Below are 22,122 nucleotides of genomic sequence, written 5' to 3'. Positions count from 1 at the left end.
GCTGGCTTTCTCCCCAGCTTCCGAGGATGGATTTGGTGTCAAGGGCAAGGAAAGGCAGCTGATGCAGACCGTGTGATGCCACCACCCACGCATCTGTTCACTCTGCAGAAAGTGTTACTGGCCTCAGGTGCGGTGCCTTTCCCTGGAAGAGTTCTTAGCATGCACAAATCTCATCCCCACCCACCAGGCCTAAGGTAATTCCTCTGCAGAACAGTCCTTACCCAGACCATTATCAGAGTTCCCCTCATTCCACTGCAAATAACTCCATTTAGTTATAGGACTTTGTAGTCTACTTATTTAGTGTTCCTAGTTTAGGAAACTTTATAGCTAGTTTAAACTAGAATGCAATACCAGGAGGTTCAAGTAAATGCATCTCCACCCTCCCTCAGATGTTATGGCAACAAAATAAATCAAATGAAGACAGGTAATTTACAGTGGACAAGTACAGTACAACAAATGCCCTTGAGTAGTACTAGAGTGTATACATAAGAAATACCAAATCACACTCTGCTTTTAAAAATGCTGAGTCTCATTACAGGCTTAATTTCTTTCTGATGAAGAAAGTGTTAATACTAGGACCAGCCAAAGTTTAATCAGTAACACAGCAGTGATTTAGTTCAATTCTCAATAGTCATATGGAGAAGCTGCTGCAACTGATTAGAAAATCCATTTCATTGAGCTATTGCATGGAAGCATGTAAATTCCATGGTGGAAAGGCAACAGTCACTTCATTATTCCAAATCACATGTTAACGCATCACCAACTTTTGCATTCAAAGCCTTTTGCAGAAATTAAGTGGTTGGGAGACTAATAGCCAGCCGCAACCCTTAATTCTGTGTAATTATTCTAAAAGCAGGTTACCAGATCTGGGGCAGCACTATTGGAGAACTGAAAGTGAGTCATCAACAAGGGGGATGCGGGGAAAAGAAAAAAAATCAACCACCAAGGGAATTTCTTAGGACTAACTACTTTTGTGTGTATTTCCAAACTGTTCCTCAATGGCGTCCGCTCTGTAATAATCCACAACTCTGGCAATTCCTTATACACTGTTTATAAGGTGATTTGCTAGAAGTTTGGAACATACATTTAAATAAGATTTAGTCAAGTTACAAGAATTAAAAATAGTAACATAGTAATTTTATTATTTATGTTCTACATGCATTTGAACTCTTACTTTGTAATATTATAATACCTCTGTCCCCAACAAACTGTTGGTCCCCAAGAATAAAGCAGGAAATCAATTCAATAAACACACTTGATTTATTTTGTATAAAAAAGGTTAAGTTTACAACTAAACTTTTATAAAAAGTTTAGCATGATTAAGTACATCATTACACTTTTTGCAGAAATGTACATTTCTGCCACTATACAAGAAAACTCTGATTAAAGAGTTCACAAGGTTTCACTCTCATATGTATATATTTATATATAAATATATACACAGCATTCAATCCTAGGCTTGCGTCAAAAGGTCATTTCTGACCATGGACTTCCCTAAGAAACTGAACACTGGATCCTTCTGGTACTCACGCTCCACCTTTGGAAAAAAAGGCAAAGTCTGCTTGAAAACGGGCAATTCCTTGTGAGTTTGTTTCACTCCCCATGCTGGGAATAGTATATAAAGGACACCTTCCAACTAGGGAAAGGGCATTTAGAAGTCTCTTCATAAATAGCTACGATCAGTCCAAGTTGAGGGGATGGAGAGAGATCTCGGTTTCTTTCTTCTTAGTTTTAAAAGGTCCATTTAATTAGATGTAGATTCCCCCTCCAGATACAGCTGAAAAATAAGTTCAGCACCTCAAAAAAAAAGAAAAGAAAAGAAAAGAAAATCCTGTAGACATTTTCTTGTGGGGGGAAAAAGTCAGCAAACACCTGCAAAAGATTGAAAAGAGGAGTATTTAGGAGAATGCTAACAGGGCAGAGATCCGGACAGACTGGCGCCAGAGAGGAAGCCACAGTTTGAACATTTAACCAAACACTCAAAGATTGGGCAAACCCTGGCGTCCAGATGCAAAACACACACACACACCCCTCAAAAGCACAAATTAAACATTAAAATAACACACGTTCAGCAGGAGAAGACGAAAGAGGATTCTCAGTCCAATCTCTATTTGGATCTCTGTAACTGCACTGCTCAGAGGCGCCAGTCTGCCTCTTACAGCAATTATTTGATTAAAAGCAGACACTTATTTAACTGATAGTGCAGACAACCCCACATCACAAAATTTAATGGATTATGCTAAAATCCTCAACTAAATCAGTCATTTCATCTGAAGGTTAGGGTTTTAGGAACAGATAATCACAGAATTTACATTATATGGTAATATATTTAAGTACAAAGGGATAGTATCAGAGCAAACAGTCTATACTATTTATTTGCAAAGGTGAAACTACACTTTCAGTTGGACTACCCCCAAAAGAATTATTAGTGCAATTGTTATGGCTTGATTACTGGTTATAAAGGCATCCTCTGATAAACCTGTTACTTTTATTAGAAATTAAAATGTGTCTTAAATCCAAGCCCATACACACATTTTCCTCCCCAAAATAAATTGTATTTTGCATTATATTTATTCGTTGAAAATCAAGAGCCACAAACACTCACCATTGAATTTAGCCACAAAGTGCTTTGCTGTCATTTGACATTAATTCTGAAGGGAATTCAGATGCCTGTAAAGAAGAAAAATAAAACAAAACAGCACAATGTTAAATATCTTAACAGCACAACAAAAAATACAAAATACTCTGAAGCATGAAGCTCATTCCATATGACATGTCACGATTTAGATTCACAATGGCAACCAACATTACTAGGGCTGCCTAGCAATTGGGGCATTTTCATCTATTTCAATCTAAAATGATTAGTTTTAGTTACAAAAATCCATGCAACTGTTTCTCATGCCAGTCGCTCCCTATCATAAAAGATACATCACTAATACTGGCTTCCTAACAGTAATGGCCATTATCATTATTAAGGTCCAACCTCAGACACTGCATATAGGCCATTAAGATAGCCAGCCAGGGCTAACGAGACAAAGTAGGTGAGGTAATATCTTTTATTCGACCAACTTCTGTTACTGAGAGATACAAGCTTTCAAGCTTACACAGAGCTCTTCTTCAGGCCAACACAGCTACAACAACACTGCGTACAGCCAGGGCTAAGACATTTACCTGTAATGACAAGATGCTGATGTCTGTGTTTAAGGTAGTCAGGGGAGTTCTGGAGGAAGGATTTGGTCCTGATCTCTGGTGATGGAGGCTGACAATACTGGGGTGTGAGTCTAAAGCAATTTGCAGGTCCAGGATGTAGTCAATAACGTGCTGCAGGATTTCCATTTTGCTCACTTTCTTGTTCTGAGGGATGCTGGGCACTAGCTCTTTCAATTTGGAGTAGCAGTCGTTCATGTTGTATAGCAAACTCATAGGATCATCCATGGGGGTTTTGCTCCGGGATATTCCCAGGGTGTGTTCAGAGAAGCTGTTTTTCCTGACGGATCTCACAGGACTGAAAGCTTTCATGCTGGGAGACAGCCCGACTTCCAGGGTGCCGAAAACACACACTAGGATCTCTCTGCCTGCTCGACTGTCTCCTTTCCTTTCCTTTCTCTAAGCAGCTGCCTGAGCTCGGAATGAAGCAGCAAGCTACCTCTACTTGCTTTTATACTGCAGGCTCAGGAGCTGCCAAATCCAGCTAGTGCTTGCTGCCATTGGAGGCACCCAATGTGTCCATCAGGCGGGGAAACATTCTCACTGGTACGAAAAAAACTAAAAGACAGTTCAGGCCTTCCGCGTTCTGAGCCAATCATAGGGAAGGGGGTGTGGCTATTCTAGGCACAGCTGAGGATAGTAAATACTATACAGTAACTGCTGAGCCCTCCTGACTCATTTTACAAAGGCACTGAGAAAGGAATGAAATGGGCATTTTGCATTGTGGTTGCAAAGAGCCAGGTCTGATCACAGAGCTCTCAGCCCTCTCCAGTACAACAGATGCTCCCCTAATATTTTCTTCTTCATTTTAAAGAGCTAGCTTGGATAAAGTTGGAATGAAAACTGTTGCAAATTTAGGATCTGAAAATGAACTAGGCTTTGGGAGCATAAGCACATTATGAGCATTTTTATGTGTGGTGGGGTAGGAGTGGACACACTATAAAGCATGCTAAGTACAGAATACACCATGACCAGATAAAGTCTGCAGTTGTTACATGGTGTCAGTGAAGCCTGATACTGTAACAAACAGGTCTTTCTTTTTTTAATATGGTTGCGTACATCAGCGGTCAGCTTCACTAATAAGCATTGTAAACTGAAGCACTGCAGGAGGTATAAGCATAAAAAAGTTAAGTAAATAAAAGAACAAGATCAACTGGAACTTTTTCCTGTAATGACAGAAAACTCAGCTACAGAGCTAATAGATCAGGGCTTTAAAGGACTGAGAAGTCACTGCACTGTTAGCTTGCTGGCTCATAAATAGGAAAGGACTATTTTAAATCTTGCTATTAATTGGTGATCATTAGGCAAATATTCAAAGTTCATTTACACATATTACCTCTGAAAGGCTGCTGACCTGTAACCCACAAGTGCATGTGACGTGACTGTAATTAATTCTGCATAGATTGATTCTGGTGACAAATGAGAATATATACTGTACTGTACTTTTGCATCTTTGGTTTTGCTGAAGCCAATGAAACACATCTTCCAGAAACATTACAAACATACAGTGATTATTTTGATGAGAGAAACAGTCTTTGAAATTTTCCTTTTGCCCAATCGCATTTCCGCATTTTGTCTTGCACTCAACTGCTGATTATCAGAACTAATTCCCACAGTGTCACAGACTACTCAAAGAAGACTAAAGCTATGAAACTGTAAACTTATAGATATGGAAATTATATACGATATACAATTATTGTATTGTAAATTGTTAAATTTTCCAACACACACTGTTCTGTGTTGCACAAAAACCACTTACACTACATTCATAAATAGATGTAAAGTCAGTGTGGGTATTCGAAAATTGTATTTAAGAAGACACACAAGTATTTGATTTATCCGTATTATTGGGTCCTTGTTGCATAGCTACATCATACTCCATTTGAGGGGGAAAAAAGGGATCGTTATTGGGAACTGGAGGCAGAGCTCTATAGGGATCAATCAATATTTTCCTCCAATTAATGTTGCATTCCTTAGCTGGTGTTTGGGGAGGTCTCTTACAGGACATTTTGCTGACTGCAACACAAGCTTATTTGCCCCAGGTCTTTTATCTAGGGGGTGTAGGCGGTGCTGAGCCTGACAGGAACACAATTCAATCATTTTGAAATGTGAAGGGTGAAAGTGAATCTCTCCATTCAATCTTACAGGAAGACAAGTACATTGTTTACGTACAATTAGAAGGCACAGTCAATAAAAACCTGTGTGGCAAATAATCAACAGCTTAATTAAAATAAACAAATACTGACTGCAACTCCAATCCTTCTAAAACACTAAATTAACAAAATCTCATTTATATTAAATCTGGTGATTTACTATCACAGATTTTACCATACTGACTTGCTTGTATTTCTGTTCCACATGTGCCCCAGTGGAACAGGTTTTGTTTTGACACTATTATTGGTCCAATAATAGCCAATATCAACAAATATCTTCATGTTTCTCTCATTATTTATCATCCCTGGATAATTAAACAATGTTACAGAAACGTCCTCCTAGGCTTTTGCAAAGGACTGGTTCATTCATAGCTGGTTTCATTCTTTCATATTGAATACTTAACACTTCACATTTTTAAAAATTTTGTTTTATGGAGCAGAGTTATATGAAGAGGGACTAACCAGATTGATTCTGTGATCAAATCATTGCTATGCCATGTGTACTTTCTGCATGAAAAGTGGTGTTCAGAGTACACCAACTCCACTTCTGCCTGGGGACTCTTGATTTGTGTTTACACTCTGTCATTTTTTGGACTGATATTAAGCCCTGTTTTGAAAGTCCTTCACTCTTGAAAGATTTTACAATAGATAGATCACTAAAACATTGAAACTCTCCCTACCCCTCCTGGCTAATCGTTGTAGTCCAAATTGTCCCAGCAGTTTTACACATAGCCCTGGATTTTGTTTATTTTCATATTGTGCAAAGGTGAATGGATTTTGTGCAGGAATTCTCAGAAAACTGGACCCCTTGGAACTGCTGCAGCATTTCCCCTAAGGATCTCAAAGAACGTTGCAAACAGGATTGCATGACACTCCACGTGAGACTCCCTTAGGAATAGATGTCAGACCCAAGCGTGTATCTGTGTCTCTATTTCCAACCTCAAACTGCTGCTGTTAACATCTGGAAGAAAAGTAAGCGAGCGCCTGTCACCCAAAGCGGTGCTCTACTTCTCTCCCCAACCGCCCACAACCCTGCACCGAGGGAAAGAATCTTCCCTAGCGCATGAGCCCCCCCGTCACTAACACCGGGGGCGCCCCTCTTTCCAGTGCCCCGAGAGAGGGTCCGCCCTGTAGCGAGCGGGGCTCCGGACCCCCAGCCTCGGGGGCGCGGAGGAGGCTGGAGCTCCCTGCCCCGGCGCCTTGGTCCCCATAGCGAGCCGCACTAGGGCCCGTAAGGGAATTCCCCGCCTTGAGAGCCCCAGCTCGCCAGGCTCTCCCGAGCGGGCTCCCCAGGCAGCGGGGACCAGGCGGCGCAGCCCCGCCCCGCCCCCGCAGCTCCAGCGCCGGGGGCCGGGCCGGACTGTGCGGCGCCAGCCCCGTGACATCACCCCTCGCTGCCTCCCCCCTCCTCCCCGGCCGGGCCCGGCGGCGCCGCTCAGGCGGCTGCCATGGAGACCGGGGCTGAACCCTGGGCTGTGGGAGGCTCCCGCCCGGGCGCACCTGCAGCGGGGGCACCGCGGACACCCCCAGCTGAGCCCCCCTCGCTCCCCCCGGCCGCTGCGTGGGGCCCTGCAGCCCCAGGGAGCTGACTCTGAACGGGGGCCCTAGGCGGGGCGCCAGCCCCCGGCCCCGCAGGACATTCCCGCGGGGGGGCTCGTTCCGTGCCGCGCGTCCCCCCCGCGCCCTGCCGCCGCGGCTCCAGCTGGCCGAGGCAGGGTCCTGCTGGAAACCAGAGGCCACCGCCGCATTGCATCCGGCGTGCTGCTGCCCTCCAAAGCGCCCACGGTCATTAGCATTAGCCGGGCTGGTCCTTATCAGCGGAGAACCGCAGCCCCTGCCCCGTTGGTCCTGCGTGTGAAACTGTCATGAGCTCATAATGAGAAAGGCAAGAAACCGCTGCTCCTTCTCTGTGCAGCGATGTTTGCAAGGTTCCCGACCCTGTTCTCTCACCATGCAGATTGTTGTGGTTTTCTAGGAAACAGCCTCTGGGTTACATAAGAATTCAGGTTGTTGCCTCGTGGGTTTGACGCTCACAAGTCTTGGGAAAATGGAGTGCGGTGTCGGAAGCAGAGCCCGCCTATCGGCTCTTGGCTATCAGTCACTTATTGTCCTTATGATTAAGGAGCTTGAAAGTTTTCACACCCAAGACCCTGTAACAAAATGTATCTAAAAAGCAACTAGAAATAGTATAAATGCCTTTAACTGCTGCATATTTACGCCATCAGACTCTGCTAAAATCTGTCGTTAATCCTGTTCCTTCTCCACCTTATTGCCACAATCCAAAATACCAAAAAGAGTATGTTGGCTCAATATGTTTTGACATAGAGGATTTCAGTGTACCTGGTGAAATACCTCCCAAACCCAATTGCTTTCAACTGCCTGATCCTGTTCGTCTCACCTTTTAGATCCATTCAAAGAATGTAGTTTTGGACTTTGGGGGCCGGGGGAGGGGGGTCCGACAGCCTGCATGCAAATATTCACTTACATATTCTGTGAAGCGCACTGATCTTTAACAGCATTTTCTGCTTTTACAGAGGATTTTCCTGTTACTTTGTTCCGGTCGCAAAATTTAAAAAAAAAAAACAAAAAACTTAACTTGGGAGAGATAAGGTCTGGAAAACAATCTGGAATTGCCAGTCTGTTGGTGGGAGCTCTGCAGGGCTGGCGTCAGGAAGTCTGCGCCGCCTTCTATTACTGTTGATCCAGCTTTGTGCAGCTGCACTTAGTACAATTAGCTTGTAGAAACAATCCTGCTGTAGGCAGCCTCTTCCCTTCAAAGTGCTTTTCTATACTGATCCCCTCACATCATGATGTTGGAAATCAAGTCACAAGCTGACCACTGTTTAGCCAACATCATTTGTGGGAATTCATTAACCTCCATCTCAGAGATGCAACAAGAGATTGTTTGTCCAGAACCAAACTTACAGCTTAATATTATGATGTAGCCCATACAGGAAAAAAACCTGTGTCCCATTTTGTGTTGTTGGCTATAACAAGAAACACATTGTGCTTACAGAGTGGGGAATGTAGCTGAAACCAAGCATAAGCCGACTCCTGCTAAAACTTTGCCATCAAAGTGATTGTTTTTTGGTTAATCAGCCTGCAGTTTCCATAGAAGCAACTTATCCCCTCAATCATTTTGCTGGGTGCACATACAAGCTCATTTCCCGTCTGAGTTTGCTCTGCTACTCTGAGATGCTGCTGCTGACACATTTCCTCCCCTTGCACGTTGCACCCACCTTATCCCGGGCCTGCCCGAGATGTTCAGGGCTGATTCTGTCTAGAGGGGGCCGTTCAACGCAAACTGCAACTGCTGTGGGTGTTGGGATTGGCCCCCACCCACCCCCACATACTTTCCACTGCTCGATGATCAGATCTAGGCCATGCAATCACTGAACAGCAAACAGTCCCCCGCCCCCGTCTCCTTCCTATCCATCGCCTCAGTCCCAGATTGCCGGGACACCAACTGCTGCTCCTGCAAGCTCTTTGCCACACGCCTGTCATGTGCTGCTATGTGTAAACCTCACTGGTGGCTCACATGACTCCACTTCCAGCAAGGGCCCCAGGAGGGGAGGGAGCAGGGGCGGAGAATAACAGCAGGGAGGTGGGTGTGGGGAGCTGGCTACAGAGCATGGTGGAATAGCTGCAGTTGTGGGTTGAATCAGCAGGAAGAGGAGGCTGCTGCATGGGGAGGGCCAGCAACAGACTGCAAAGATCCCCTTCATCCATTTCTCCAGCCGCTGTCTTGACAAGGGATCCAGGGTTTGGGCCCATCAATCACCCCAGTGCCCCGAGGACTTTTGCGCCTAAACTCTGGCCTGGCCCCAAACATCCTGCGCATCCCGGGCACATTTGGGACTAAAATCCCCAGCCCTGGTGTCCTCACGCACTCCCAGGGATGTTCGTGATCAAACACCCCATTTCCAATGCTCCTATCTGCCTCCTGGGGACATTCAGGGGAGATGTCGGTGCCTGAATCCCAGTTCCCAGTGCCCCTGTACACCCCCAGGAATGTTTGTGCTCAAATCCTGGTTCCCAACACCCCTGTAAACCCTCAGGAATTTTCATGCTTAAACCCTGGGTCCCAGCACTCTAAGGGACATTTGTGCCTGATCCGTGGTTCCTACCATCCCTGTGTACCCCTAAGGATGTTCAGGCTTGAGCCCTGGTTGCCATCGCCTCCAGAGATGTTTGTGCCTGAACGCCACGTCCAACCCTCTTCCCTGTGCAACCTGGAACCTCAGTTGCAACCTGCTCCATCCTCACTCACTCCAGGGACATTTGAATCCAAACCCCAGACCTATGTGCCTGGGGATGGGCTTCTTTGACATAGAACTGTGCCATCTGCAAAGGGCTGTTGTTATGTTGATGGTACTTGAAGGGTGATGCTGCAAAATCCTTTTACGTGCTAGTTCTGCTTGAAATAGTAAACGTTAATTGTTCAAGGTGTCCTGTATAGGCTCTTGCTTATCTAGTGACTTGAAAGTAAACACATCTCTTTCTTTTTGAATCCTGGTCTCTCTGTGTGTTCAGTCCTGCTGAGGTAATTTGACATTTTTATTAGATTAAGTCACATCTTTGCCAAGTAAAAGTTTAGTTGCATGTGATTATACTGACCCAATTAAATGACCCCATAACTATTATGATTGTGCTGAAATCTGGGACCAGTCAGATCCCCTACTGTCGCAGGAATAATATTATCTTATGGATCAGAACATATTTACAGCTGAATATCACATATGTCATACTTAGCTATTCATTTAGATTCTTAAAATCTCCCTAATTTTGCACCCATAGCAGCTCTCAAGAAAATAAATCAAGGGAGTGTAGCATAAAATTACTTACAATCCATGGTATGAAACAGAGATATGCCAAGGAGAAAAGAAAGCTACAGGCTCTTTCTGAGGGTGTATGTATACAGCAGCTGGGAGATGTAATTTCCACATGCTAGCTCTGCTCAAACTAGCCCTAAAAATAGCAGTATGGCCACAGTGACTCAGGAGGAGTGGCTCGTGGGAGCTGCTTGAGTGCAATCCCATCTGACTGTTTGTGTAGGTATTTTCCGGGTTAGATCCCTAGTGAAGAAGGGCCACAAAATTCCAATTTTAATTTCTCTTGAAGGGTTGGGAAATTGGATTATTGCAAGAAGCCCTTGAAAATCTGCTCCAGATGCTTCTTTGCAAAAATGTCAACCTTCATTCATTTTAGGGGTAAGGTGTATTTGCATAAAGCGCCATGAAGATTTCAACCACATAGCGGAGGAGCAAGATCTGTGCCATCATAGAAGCGAAGGACTGGAAGGGACCCTGAGAGGTTGTCTAGTCCAGTCCCCTGCACTCGTGCAGGACTAAGTATTATCTAGATCATCCCTGATAGGTGTAACTTGCTCTTAACGATGTCCAGTGATGAAAATTCCCACTCTCCCTAGGCAATTTATTCCATTGCTTGAACACCCTGACAGTTAGGAAGTTTTTCCTAATGTCCAGCCTAAACCTCCCTTGCTGCAGTTTAAACACATTGTTTCTTGTCCTATCTTCAGAGGTTAAGGAGAACAGTGGATCTGTGACATAATGGTCTCAGAGTGGATCTGTGACATAATTGTTGGGTAACTCACTTTGCTGGAATTGTAGCTCTCCTTTTTGACTGGAATCTATCAACTCAGTAATGGAGAGCAATCTAATATAAACCAGACACTTCCACAAGTGTGACACTGAAATGATTATTAGAGCATCACCCACAGCATTCTGGGTGTTTTCCAAATGTGTACTAAAGCAGAGTGTAACATTTTCAAAATTGCCCAAGTGATTTAGGAGTCTAAGTTCCATTTTCAAAAATGAAGATAGATTTTCAAGGTAGTTAGGAGCCTAAAGAATTCTAATGCTCATTGAAATCAATGCACATTAGCTGATTAGGCACTTTTAAAAATCCCTCTAGGCATCTTTCTGTAGGTGCCTAAATACCTGTAAAACCTGTCTCCACTTTTGAAAATGGGATTTAGGTCTCTACAAATTGTGATCATGGTCCCAGCCTCTAAGAGATGACTAGGTAATTCTCATGTTTCAGCAAGCTACAGTATTGAACGTTGGTAACATGTTCATTCTAAGGTGCTGTGTGCTGTACAGGAGAAATTCCAGATACGTACTCTGACCTTTCCATTAGAGACCAACAAAAGGTCATTGGTCCTTCTTACCAGAGCTCAACTATTCAAGTTCCTTTTAGAGCTAGTTTTAAGTTTGTTTATTATGAGCCATGGGTTATAGAAAAATCAAACTGACCACATTTTATATGTATTTTTATAATTTACTATTTCTGTCACTGATCACCAGACAGTGATCAATCTAGTAATTTTCAAAAATTGTTACACTCTTTGTAGGTAGGCAGTAGACTTCCAACTGGGAGAAATTAAAGTAATCTGAGGTCACCCGTTTCAGCTAACTATATTGTTGGCGAGTGAGTCTGCTAAAGAGACTGATGTCAATAGCTCCAAAGGGTGGAATGCTGCGCACATACCTTGTAGAACCCCATCTACCCCTATTAATGAAACTGTGAAAGTAAACACACATACTCAATGTGTGAAATTTGGTGACACCTGTGTAGCATGTCATGCCACTACAGCTAGTGAAATTGAACTCAAAATTGAATTATTTCAGGCTTGAACTGTTTCAAGCAGAGATGGCAGTGAGAGAAATTTAAAGAGATCCAAGAACTTCTTTAGAATATTCTGGGCCAAAAGTCATAAGAGCTGATTTATAGCAGCTGAGGCTGTGACTCATGATGATCAGAAACTAAACCCTTTTGCAACTGTTTATTGTCTGCCTCCTGCCTTTTATAGTCCTCTGCTTTCCTTTCACCTTCTTCCTTTTCCCTCTGTAACCTCTATGCATGCCCAGATCATGGGCCCATTCTACCTAGCACAGTGTTGGTAACTCTCAAGATTTTATTGCAGGTCTTGTGATGTTTAGGTTTTTTTTTGTAAAGCCCCAGCTCCTGGAGTCATGAGAATCTAAGTTTTAATTAATTTAAAAAATAGGTAAGTTTCTAGCCCTTGCAGTTGTGGAGAAAAGCTGGAAAATGTGACCCAAGGGTAACCTAAAGGCACAAATATCATAAGGCAAAGAAAAAGAGCCCAACATTTATTTTATTTTAGACTCTTGTGATTTTCAAACCAGTCTCATGAGTTTTTGGACCCCAACTCAGGCTGAGTGGTTGGAGTTGGCAAAACTACTTTCCATGTCCATCTCATTTGTATTTCTGTGGTTGTTCTTCCACCTCTTCAGTGCTGATAGCAGAATTGTTCTTGGTGCAGAGTAACTGTGAGAAAATTAAAATTCCACCTGTTTCCACCAAAAGGTGAAAATGTAATGAGGGACTAAACAGAAGAGACTGCACCTGTTAAACATGATCTAATGTTTATGGCTTTCATACGTAAACCATATCAGGCAAGTTGTGTGAAGAAAACAAACTGTTTTTCTGGTAATAAATTCCCATGATTTGCTGAGTAAATTAAGGCAGGATCCAAGGATCGATAAATCTAGGCCCCAGAATGGAAAAGCAAGGATCCACAAAGTTTGGATATATGGCGGGGGCCCACTGCCAGAGAGAGCAGGGAGAAGCATTGCAAGGAAATGACAACTACATGGGTTTTTCTTGGACTTTATAACTTCTTCCATTTGCTGACTCTGGCCTTGGCCACTCTTAGCAGTTGGGTTGTAGATATGTTGTTAAGCTCTGTAATCTGTCCATACAAGAGAGAAGAGCAGGACGGACTCCCACTGCCTGCCAGCCCAGTGGAGTTGCTCATGGTATGGCTACACTTGAAACTTCAAAGCACGGCAGCGCTTTGAAGTGTGAGTGTGGTCACAGCGCCAGCGCTGGGAGAGAGCTCTCCCAGCGCTGCACGTAAACCACATCCTCTACGGGTGTAGCTTGCAGCGCTGGGAGCCGCGCTTCCAGCGCTGCGGCACTGATTACACTGAGGCTTTACAGCGCTGTATCTTGCAGCGCTCAGGGGGGTGTTTTTTCACACCCCTGAGCGCGAAAGTTGCGGTGCTGTAAAGCGCCAGTGTAGCCAAGCCCTTAGTCTCTTGTATCAGCTAGTCATGAAAGAAGACGATTCGGCCTCAAGTCATAGTTCATGCCCTGCTCTGAGTCACACTTAAGAGTCATCCCTTTGTTCTGAACTGAGGGAGGAGGATCTGAGTCATATGCAGCCCAGCCTGCATATGACTGAAACGGGCATGTTAATCTGAACATGTGCAGGAATTCGTGTCTGTGCTTGCTGCTCTCAGCTATCCATCTGGGGACATGACAGAGAGGAGCACCACCAATCCACAGCAGCAAACAGAGTAACATGCTAAATGGAGGCACAGGAGGAGGAGGAATGGCCCCAGGGCTTGGAAAGCGGATGAAAAAGAGCGAGAATCAGGGCTCTGAGGAGGGACAGAGGAAGACGGCCCTTCAGGGTTCGTGGGGAGACCTAGGGAAAGAGCCTTCAGGGCTTAGAGTGAGGAAAGAAGGGCTGATTGTCAGTGTTTATACTTGTGCCTTTTGGAGGGGACACTGATGCTGCCCCCCCCCATATTTTTAGACTTTTGCCCTGTCATGTATATGTTTTTAGTTTTTTGACAGCACTGCTGGGGCTATTTGTGTTTGGTATGTTTTGCTGTTTACAGTGGTGAAGCTGTGTTTTAGAGAGAGTTTTTTTCCAGGAAGAGAGGTGCCTTTTGCCTTCTCCATGAAAATCTTCCCAAACCTAGCTGAGTTTTAAGCATCTGGAAATGGCTGTTTGCACATGCTCAGTAGAGACTTGTTAGAAGTCAGCAACTAAAGTCTCTGAAGATTCTACCTGCACTGCGCCTGCTGTAGCCCCAGGCTACAGGGAACGAGGGGGACTTTCTCTGCAATTGCTCATCCCAGCTGCTGGATGTTCAGTGGTACTGGGCAATGGAATTGAGAGAGGGGACTCTCTCTGTTGTGCTCTCGGTGCTCCCCGGTTGGCCCTGAGGCAGTGTGAGGAAGAGAATGCAGCTCGAGGTGACAGCAGAGAGGTAAGGAGCAGGGATTGGGGGGGACTGCAAGAAAAGAAAGGAAAGGAAAAGAAAGGATGATATTGTGGCTTAGGCAATTGAATGATACTGTGAAAAATTGAATTTTAACCCTGCCTCTGTCACAGAGTTCCTCGGTGATGCTGGGTAAGTCACTTCAAACCAAACTATTTACAGATGACCACTAATTGCGCATTGAGAGCCATGCTTGAACATCTTAAGTGCTATAAAATGCTAAGGTCTCTGAAAAATCAGGCCTCAGGTGTCTGAAGTTGGGTACCCAAAAGTAGTGGATACTTTTGGTAATTTTTTCCTTAATTTTTCAGTGCCTCTCTACCCCATCTGTAAAATGGGCATAATGTATATCACCTTACCTTCCAGTAAGGTGTGTTGGGAAGTTAAATTCACTAGTGTTGTGAAGCCGTCAGATGCTACAATGATGAAAGCCATTGGAAAGCTGACATGAAAAATAATAATTCTGTATTCAACTGCTAAACTTCAACAGTTCAGGCTACAATTTTTTAGATAAGTCACCAACTGAATGTTGAAGATAAAATAAAATATTTAATAGCTATCTATTCTGTGTACTGAATAAAGCAGGGATCCTGTGAAAAAATAGCATGTGATAATGTAATTAAAAACTGTATCATAATGCATACATGTAAATAAGCCCTAAGTATAATGTGTGTATATGATGGCGTGTTCACCCCATGCCAGCCCTGAAAGGGTTAAGGAAGCTGAGAAATGGCCAATTAGTGTGATAGACCCCACATGAGGGGATTAGTCTGGAGAAACAACCCCAGATTGGTGAAGCTCTGCTGAGCAGGTGGGGGCTGGGCTAGTATAAAGCCAGGAAGCTGGCAACAGAAATGGCTGTAGTGATGAAGTCTGCAACAACTCTTTATGAATTAGGCCTGGTCTACACTGGTGCGGGGGAGGATTGATCTATGTTACACAACTTCAGCTACGTGAATAACTTAACGTACTTAAATCTACTTACCGCGGTGTTTTGATTGTGGTAAGTCGACAGCTGATGCTCTCCCATCAACTCCGCCCACGCCTCTCTCCCTAGTAGAGTACCGGAGTCGACAGGAGAGCACTTGGCGGTCGATTTATCAGATCTAGACAATAAATCGACCCTCACTGGATCGATCGCTGCCCGTCAATTCAGCGGGTAATGTAGACAACCCCTTAGAGTGGGAAGGAGGGAACAAGAAAGGAGTAGGACCAGGACCCTGGGAACCTGGCCCTCAGGGAAGAGTGTACCCAGAAGAGAGAAGGGTGGAGAAGAAAGCCTGTGGGAGGTGGAATAGGATGCAGCTCAGGGAGAGAGCAGCAAAGGTGGGGACTGAGCAGACGTTAGCTGCATATTGTAGGATCCCTGGGCTGGGTAGTGGGCATTAGTAGTGGGCAGGCCTGGGTTCCCTGTCAGCCAGTGATGGTGTGGCATTGCCCAGACAGTGAGACTTTATATGCCGGGAGGGAAACCACATGGTAACCTGGCTGGAGGGCTGAGTTACAAAGAGGAAACTGCAACTCCCGGAGCCAGAGAAGGGCTGCAGAGCAAGAGAGAGGACAAGGGATTGAGGCATCAGCTATTCCCCAGAGCAGCCAGGAGGAGATGCCCTAGCAGGGAGTGTACTTCATGACAGGTATATTTGTAGAATTTTTAGTACCATGTAGCTTCTCTATAAAGTTTAATCTAATAAGTATTTGCAGAGATTGTCTTTTGTTCAAATTACACAGTATGTAGATTGGTCTTGGTCTACTTTGATTTTATTGTAGTTTCATATGTTTCTCCACAGGTTAGGCTCTATTTCAGGGGTCTTGATACAGACAATGGAATTCTGTTAAGGACAGGATCTGTTTGGGAAAACCTTTATGTATTTATTTATTTATTTTATTTGCATAAAGCAAGTTATCAAATGATCACTACAAGTGCTGGGCAGCAAAACCAAATTCCTCTGACAGGTCTGGTTTTGCAGTAATGCCGGGTTTCCTATTTTAAACCATGTAAGCGTGATGTAATGCTTAGTGCCTCTAGCATCTTTCCGTTTCCTGCAACTCCCTGTCTTAAATTTTAGTCTGGAAAAGGGAGTCTACAGTATCCTAGTTACCCACCATAATTCTTAGAGTGATGTGCTAAATCTTTGGGTTTAATAAACCCTATTGCACAGCTTGCACAATGGCCCTTCATCCACCTCTCTATGGAAGGGCCATTATGGGAGGGGCTGTGGATAGATCAGGGGATGAGGCATGGGAACTGCATTTACAGAGCTCCATTGGCCCCAGCATCTGGCACATCTGGGGCCTGATCGAAAGCCAGTTAAGTTAGAGATTTTTTCCATTAATTTCAAAGGGTTTTGGATCAGGCCATAGGTGTGGAGGGGTTGTAGCTGCTGGCCCCTGGGTTTGATGATAATACAAATTATTATTATTAATAAAATAATAGCTGTGGATGGGAGGAATTATGCAGAAGCTCTTCTCAATGCTCCCAGGTTGGCGGGTAGGTTACACCACTCAAACCCCTCCAGACTCCCCTGGAACAGAGATGAAATACTTATGCTATATGTGCATTCTACCTTTAGACTGTAAATAGAGCAGAATAAGCATTTTTATTTTTTGACTCATTGCTAATTTACTTTGAGTCTAAAATTAACAGATTCATAAGAATTTTATTCATAGGGATGCTTTGAAGCAACTTGGCAAGCAATATTACCACCCTTGCTTTAAATCCCTGCACTAGCTTTCTCTTCTCTGCTCTATCCAAATAGAAGCTTCTTGTCCTTACTTTTAAGACCATTCATGATTGAGCCGTCCCTAATAGCACTATTACTTAGTCACATTGTTGAGCACTCCCTTTGCTCCCCTCCCCCTGCCCGCAATGCCAGCCTTTACTGCCTTAGGGTACGTCTACACTACGGGATTATTCCGATTTTACATAAACCGGTTTTATAAAACAGATTGTGTAAAGTCAAGTGCATGCGGCCACACTAAGCACATTAATTCGGTGGTGTGCGTCCATGGTCCGAGGCTAGCGTCGATTTCCGGAGCGTTGCACTGTGGGTAGCTATTCCGTAGCTATCCCATAGTTCCCGCAGTCTCCCCCGCCCCTTAGAATTCTGGGTTGAGAGCCCAATGGCTGATGGGGCAAAAATCATTGTCGCGGGTGGTTCTGGGTAAATGTCATCAGTCATTCCTTCCTCCGGGAAAGCAACGGCAGACAATCATTTCACGCCCTTTTTCCCTGGATTGCCCTGGCAGACGCCATAGCATGGCAACCATGGAGCCCGTTCAGCCTTTTTTTTTACAGTCACCGTATGTGTACTGGATGCCGCGGACAGAGGCAATACTCCAGCGCTACACAGCAGCATTCATTTGCTTTTGCATGATAGCAGAGAGGGTTACCAGTTGTTCTGTACTGTCTGCTGCCAGTGTAATCTGGCAATGAGATGACAGTTATCTGTCCTTCTGTGCTGTCTGCTGCGATCATGGGTGCCCCTAGCTGAGATCGGCCAGGGTCGCAAAAACAAAACTGGGAATGACTCCCCGAGTCAATCCCTCCTTTATGGTTTCTAAAAATAGAGTCAGTCCTGCCTAGAATATGGGGCAAGTGTACTAGAGAACCAGTGTATTAGAGAGCACAGCCGCTCCGTGTCAGATCCCGCAGAAATGATGAGCTACATGCCATTCACGGGGGGTGCCCCTGCAACAACCCTACCCATTGCTTCCCTTCTCCCTCAACCTTCCTGGGCTACCGTGGCAGTGTCCCCCCCATTTGTGTCATGAAGTTATAAAGAATGCAGGAATAACAAACAGTGACTTGTTAGTGAGATAAAATGAGGGGGAGGCAGCCTCCCGGTGCTATGACAGTCCAGGCAGGACATTCAGCGGTGTGGGGGAGAGGAGCCCAGCATCCCACTGCTATGATAGTCCAGGCAGTACAGAATCTTTTCTTTACACAGGAAAGGGAGGGGGCTGATGGAGCTCAGCCCCCAGTTCCTATGATGAGGACGGTTACCAGCCGTTCTGTCCCATCTACTGGGAATGACCAGGAATCATTCCTATTTTTACCCAGGCGCCCCTGAGGCTAGCCAGGGGTATTCAGCAGTTATCAAGCATGGGCTGATGGTGACGACGGATAGCAGTCATATTGTACCGTCTGCCACTGGGAAGGGGAGAAGAGTGGATACTGCTCTTCACTGCTGCAGCATCGCATCTACCACTAGCATTCAGTAGACATAGGGTGACATTGAAAAAAGTCAAGAAACAATTTCTTTCACGTGGTGGGGGAGGGAGTAAATTGACGAGCTGTACCCTGAACCACGCTGGACAATGTGTTTGAATCTACAGGCATTGGGAGCTCAGCCAAGAATGCAAATACTTTTCGGAGACTGCTGGGGACTGTGGGATAGCTGGAGTCCTCAGTACCCCCTCCCTCCCTCCATGAGCGTCCATTTGAGTCTCTGGCTTCCTGTTACGCTTGTCACGCAGCACTGTGTAGCCTGTTGATTTTTTTTTCAAACGCTTTGGCATTTCGTCTTCTGTAACGGAGCTCTGATAGAACAGATTTGTTTCCCCATACAGCGATCAGATCCAGTATCTCCCATATGGTCCATGCTGGAGCTCTTTTTGGATTTGGAACTGCATTGCCACCCGTGCTGATCAGAGCTCCACGCTGGGCAAACAGGAAATGAAAATCAAAATTTTGCGGGGCTTTTCCTGTTTACCTGACCACTGCATCCGAGTTGAGATTGCTGTCCAGAGCGGTCACAGTGGTGCACTGTGGGATACCGCCCGGAGGCCAATACCGTCGATTTGCAGCCACACTAAACCTAATCCGATATGGTAATACCGATTTTAGCTCTACTCCTCTCGTCGGGGAGGAGTACAGAAACCGATTTAAAGAGCCCTTTATATCGATATAAAGGGCCTCGTAGTGTGGACGGGTACAGTGTTAAATTGGTTTAACGCTGCTAAAATCGGTTTAAACGCGTAGTGTAGACCAGGCCTTAGTCTGCTTCACCCACAGACATCTTTGTGCTTTCCCCTGTGCTGCCCCCTAATGTATGGAACAAACTCCCTGGAAAAATCTTCACAGCTGCTCTCCTGTTCTCCTTCAAATCCCTCCTTAAGATTCCCTTCTGACATGATGCCTTTGGAACAGTGTTGATAACAGCTAGGCAGAAGGTGAGTGAAATCGTCTGTACAGGTAGCCGAGGTGAAAACATGCTCCTATTTCTGCAATAGTGGTTCCTATGCCACCTCCCTTCCTGCAGCTGGTGCAGGGGGCATGGTTGAGAGAATGTGGTGAGGGTGTCCCCAGGGCATGATGTTCCCCAGCTGCCATTAGTAACTGATGCAGATGAGAGCAGCCACGAGGTTCACCTGTTGTCATTTTCTTTCTCCCAGGCCTAGAACTATTTTATCGACCTTCCTTCTGCCACCAAACAGCTCCTCCCTCATTTCACTCCGAATGAGTTCTGTGCAGCTGAAACTACGTAGTGTGGACCTTATTAAATGTTATCACAGTCACACAATTTACACTCTTTTTTTGAATGCATATACAAATGCTTGCACCTTTCCCACATTTCTAACCAATTTGGGAAGATATTTTTTACACTTACAATTTCAGAGTTTTTTAAAAATAAAAACAGTGGGACTAAAAATAGAAGTATTGTTGTCAAAATGCAGCATAGCTTATTTGAGGCTCCCAAAGAACTCAGCATAAATACACATATTGTTGTCAAAATACAGCATAGCTTATTTGAATATTTGAGGGTCCCAAAGAACTCAGCAAATATTCTTGTAACTTTGCAAAATACGGTTTATTTCTGGGTTGAGAACAAGTGTGAGATATTTCTGCCCAGAAGGTAATGTATAAGTCAATGAATATAGACACTTAGAATGACTGTGCCATCTCGACCATAACTAAAGTAAACACACCTGATGAATAAGCATATGTTGGCTTGAATAAATAAAAAGTGTAAGACCAAATGTGGACCATGCAGGATACAAAAGAATAGCCAAGTGAATAAACACAAACTGAAAAAAATCCTTAATTGTGAGGAATCACTGGCAACGGGAAACACCACTCAAGGAGCAGCTGAGCCTCCTTTCTAGCTGAAAGGAGAATCTGCTGGGTCTCAGTATTATTCTCAGCTGAGGCAGGTCAGCAGCAGTCTGGTAGATGTAACATGCAGTTCAAAGGCTGCTTTTGCTTGTGAAGGTCTCTGAGGGCTGTAGCTTTTCAAACCCAACAAGTTCAGCTTGCAACGCTTGTCAGATATACTATCATGCTGCATCTTGGCAATTTCTCTCATGCATAGGACTCCAGAAGAACCCAATGATATTTTCCTTTAGAGCTCTCCTGCAACAAAATCACTTGGAGCTGACCAAGCTGTGGGTGGTCATGTCTACCGGTGGAAGTGAGAGTATGGCCTACCTGTTAGAGCTGGGTCCAGGGTGGGCAGAGTCCAGGAATTGATCCAAGGGTAGGTATTGGAGGGAAAGAAATATGGCCAAGTTGGGGGGTAAACCAGAGTTGCAAGCCAGAGGCAGAGCTGGGGCTTGAAGCCAGAAGTCTGAAGCTGGAGGGGAGCAGGGACTGGAAGTGAGCTGGAGCAGGGCTGGAACAACGCAGGACCATGGACTGGAATGGGCTGGAGCATGGGCTGGAAAAGGGCAAGTGCAGCTGCAGGCATGGTACCGGTTGAGCTGCTGCTGATATGCTGTGAGGACCAGACTTATAAGCATGGCTGCTAAACCAGCAGATAATCAGGGGCTATGTCCACTTCATCAGTTCCATGGCGGTGCAGATGGTCTTATTGGTTACCTAACAGTGAAGGTAGGGAGCAGGCCAGCAGCTGATCCTAGCTGGCCTGGTCCCTGGCAGCAACCCTCTCCTTTTCGTATTGCCTCCCAGGAGACTTTGGGCTGGGTTTCTCAGGTCAGGCCCTGTGGAAAGTGTGCAGACAGTTTAGGCCATGGACATATTCTGCAGGTTCCCACGAACACTCCTCTGGACTGTATCCCTCCCAGTCAATCAGATATTGGAATCTCGGGCTTGGTGGGGTCCAGCAGATTCTGGACTCCACCATGTATTCCTCTTGGCCCTTCATGATTACTGGTGGATGGGGAAGAGTAGTGAAGTTTGGGAAGAAATTCTTGATGAAGAGTTCAGATGGGAGATGTGGTACATGGGTGGAGCTTGATGGACTCTTGCAATTGCAGTTGAAAAGCTAGCAGATTGCATTTTTCCATGTTTGCAAATGGCCCCAAGTACTTGTGGTCCAGCTTCACAGATGGACGGATGAATCACAGATCTTGGGAAGATGGCCAAACTTTATCCCATACGTTCAGATTCGGGGTTGGCTGATGGTGTTGGTCAGCATGGATCTTGTATTCTGTCCTAGCCTCTTCCGACTGGTGCCTGAGTTCTCGTGTGCAGCGAGGTCAGCACTTCTGGGCATTGACAAGTTGAGGGGGATTTGGAGATGTTACCAAGGGTGAAACACATAATTAATGAAAAAAGAGATCTGCTGGGTGGTGGCATGTGTGAAATTGTTGTAGGCAAATTCTGCATCGGAAATGAGTGTCAGTCAATTATCCTGATGGTGATTTAGAAAGCAGCTTAGGTACTACTCCAGGACCTGATTGACACTCACTGTCTGACCATTGCTACTAAGGTGGCAAAGTAGTTGTGGTGTGAGGTTTGA

The 22,122-nt window shown here is 44.9% G+C and overlaps 1 protein-coding gene across 1 annotated transcript; it reads right to left on the bottom strand.

Moving 5' to 3' along the window:
- Positions 1 to 1,241: 1,241 nt before the first annotated feature.
- Positions 1,242 to 3,681, bottom strand: ID2 (inhibitor of DNA binding 2). Its single transcript, XM_050951076.1, has 3 exons — positions 3,172 to 3,681; positions 2,606 to 2,670; positions 1,242 to 1,872 (listed from the first exon to the last, which is right to left on the bottom strand). Exons 1-2 carry the CDS (start codon positions 3,517 to 3,519, stop codon positions 2,614 to 2,616), a joined length of 405 nt encoding a protein of 134 aa, XP_050807033.1. The 5' UTR covers positions 3,520 to 3,681; the 3' UTR covers positions 1,242 to 1,872; positions 2,606 to 2,613.
- Between the last annotated feature and the right edge of the window lie 18,441 nt (positions 3,682 to 22,122).

Source organism: Gopherus flavomarginatus, chromosome 4 (genome assembly GCF_025201925.1).
Source record: "Gopherus flavomarginatus isolate rGopFla2 chromosome 4, rGopFla2.mat.asm, whole genome shotgun sequence".
In the NCBI taxonomy this organism is placed as follows: domain Eukaryota; kingdom Metazoa; phylum Chordata; order Testudines; family Testudinidae; genus Gopherus; species Gopherus flavomarginatus.
Note: the sequence above shows the minus strand (reverse complement) of the source record. Positions and strands in the feature narration are given on the sequence as shown.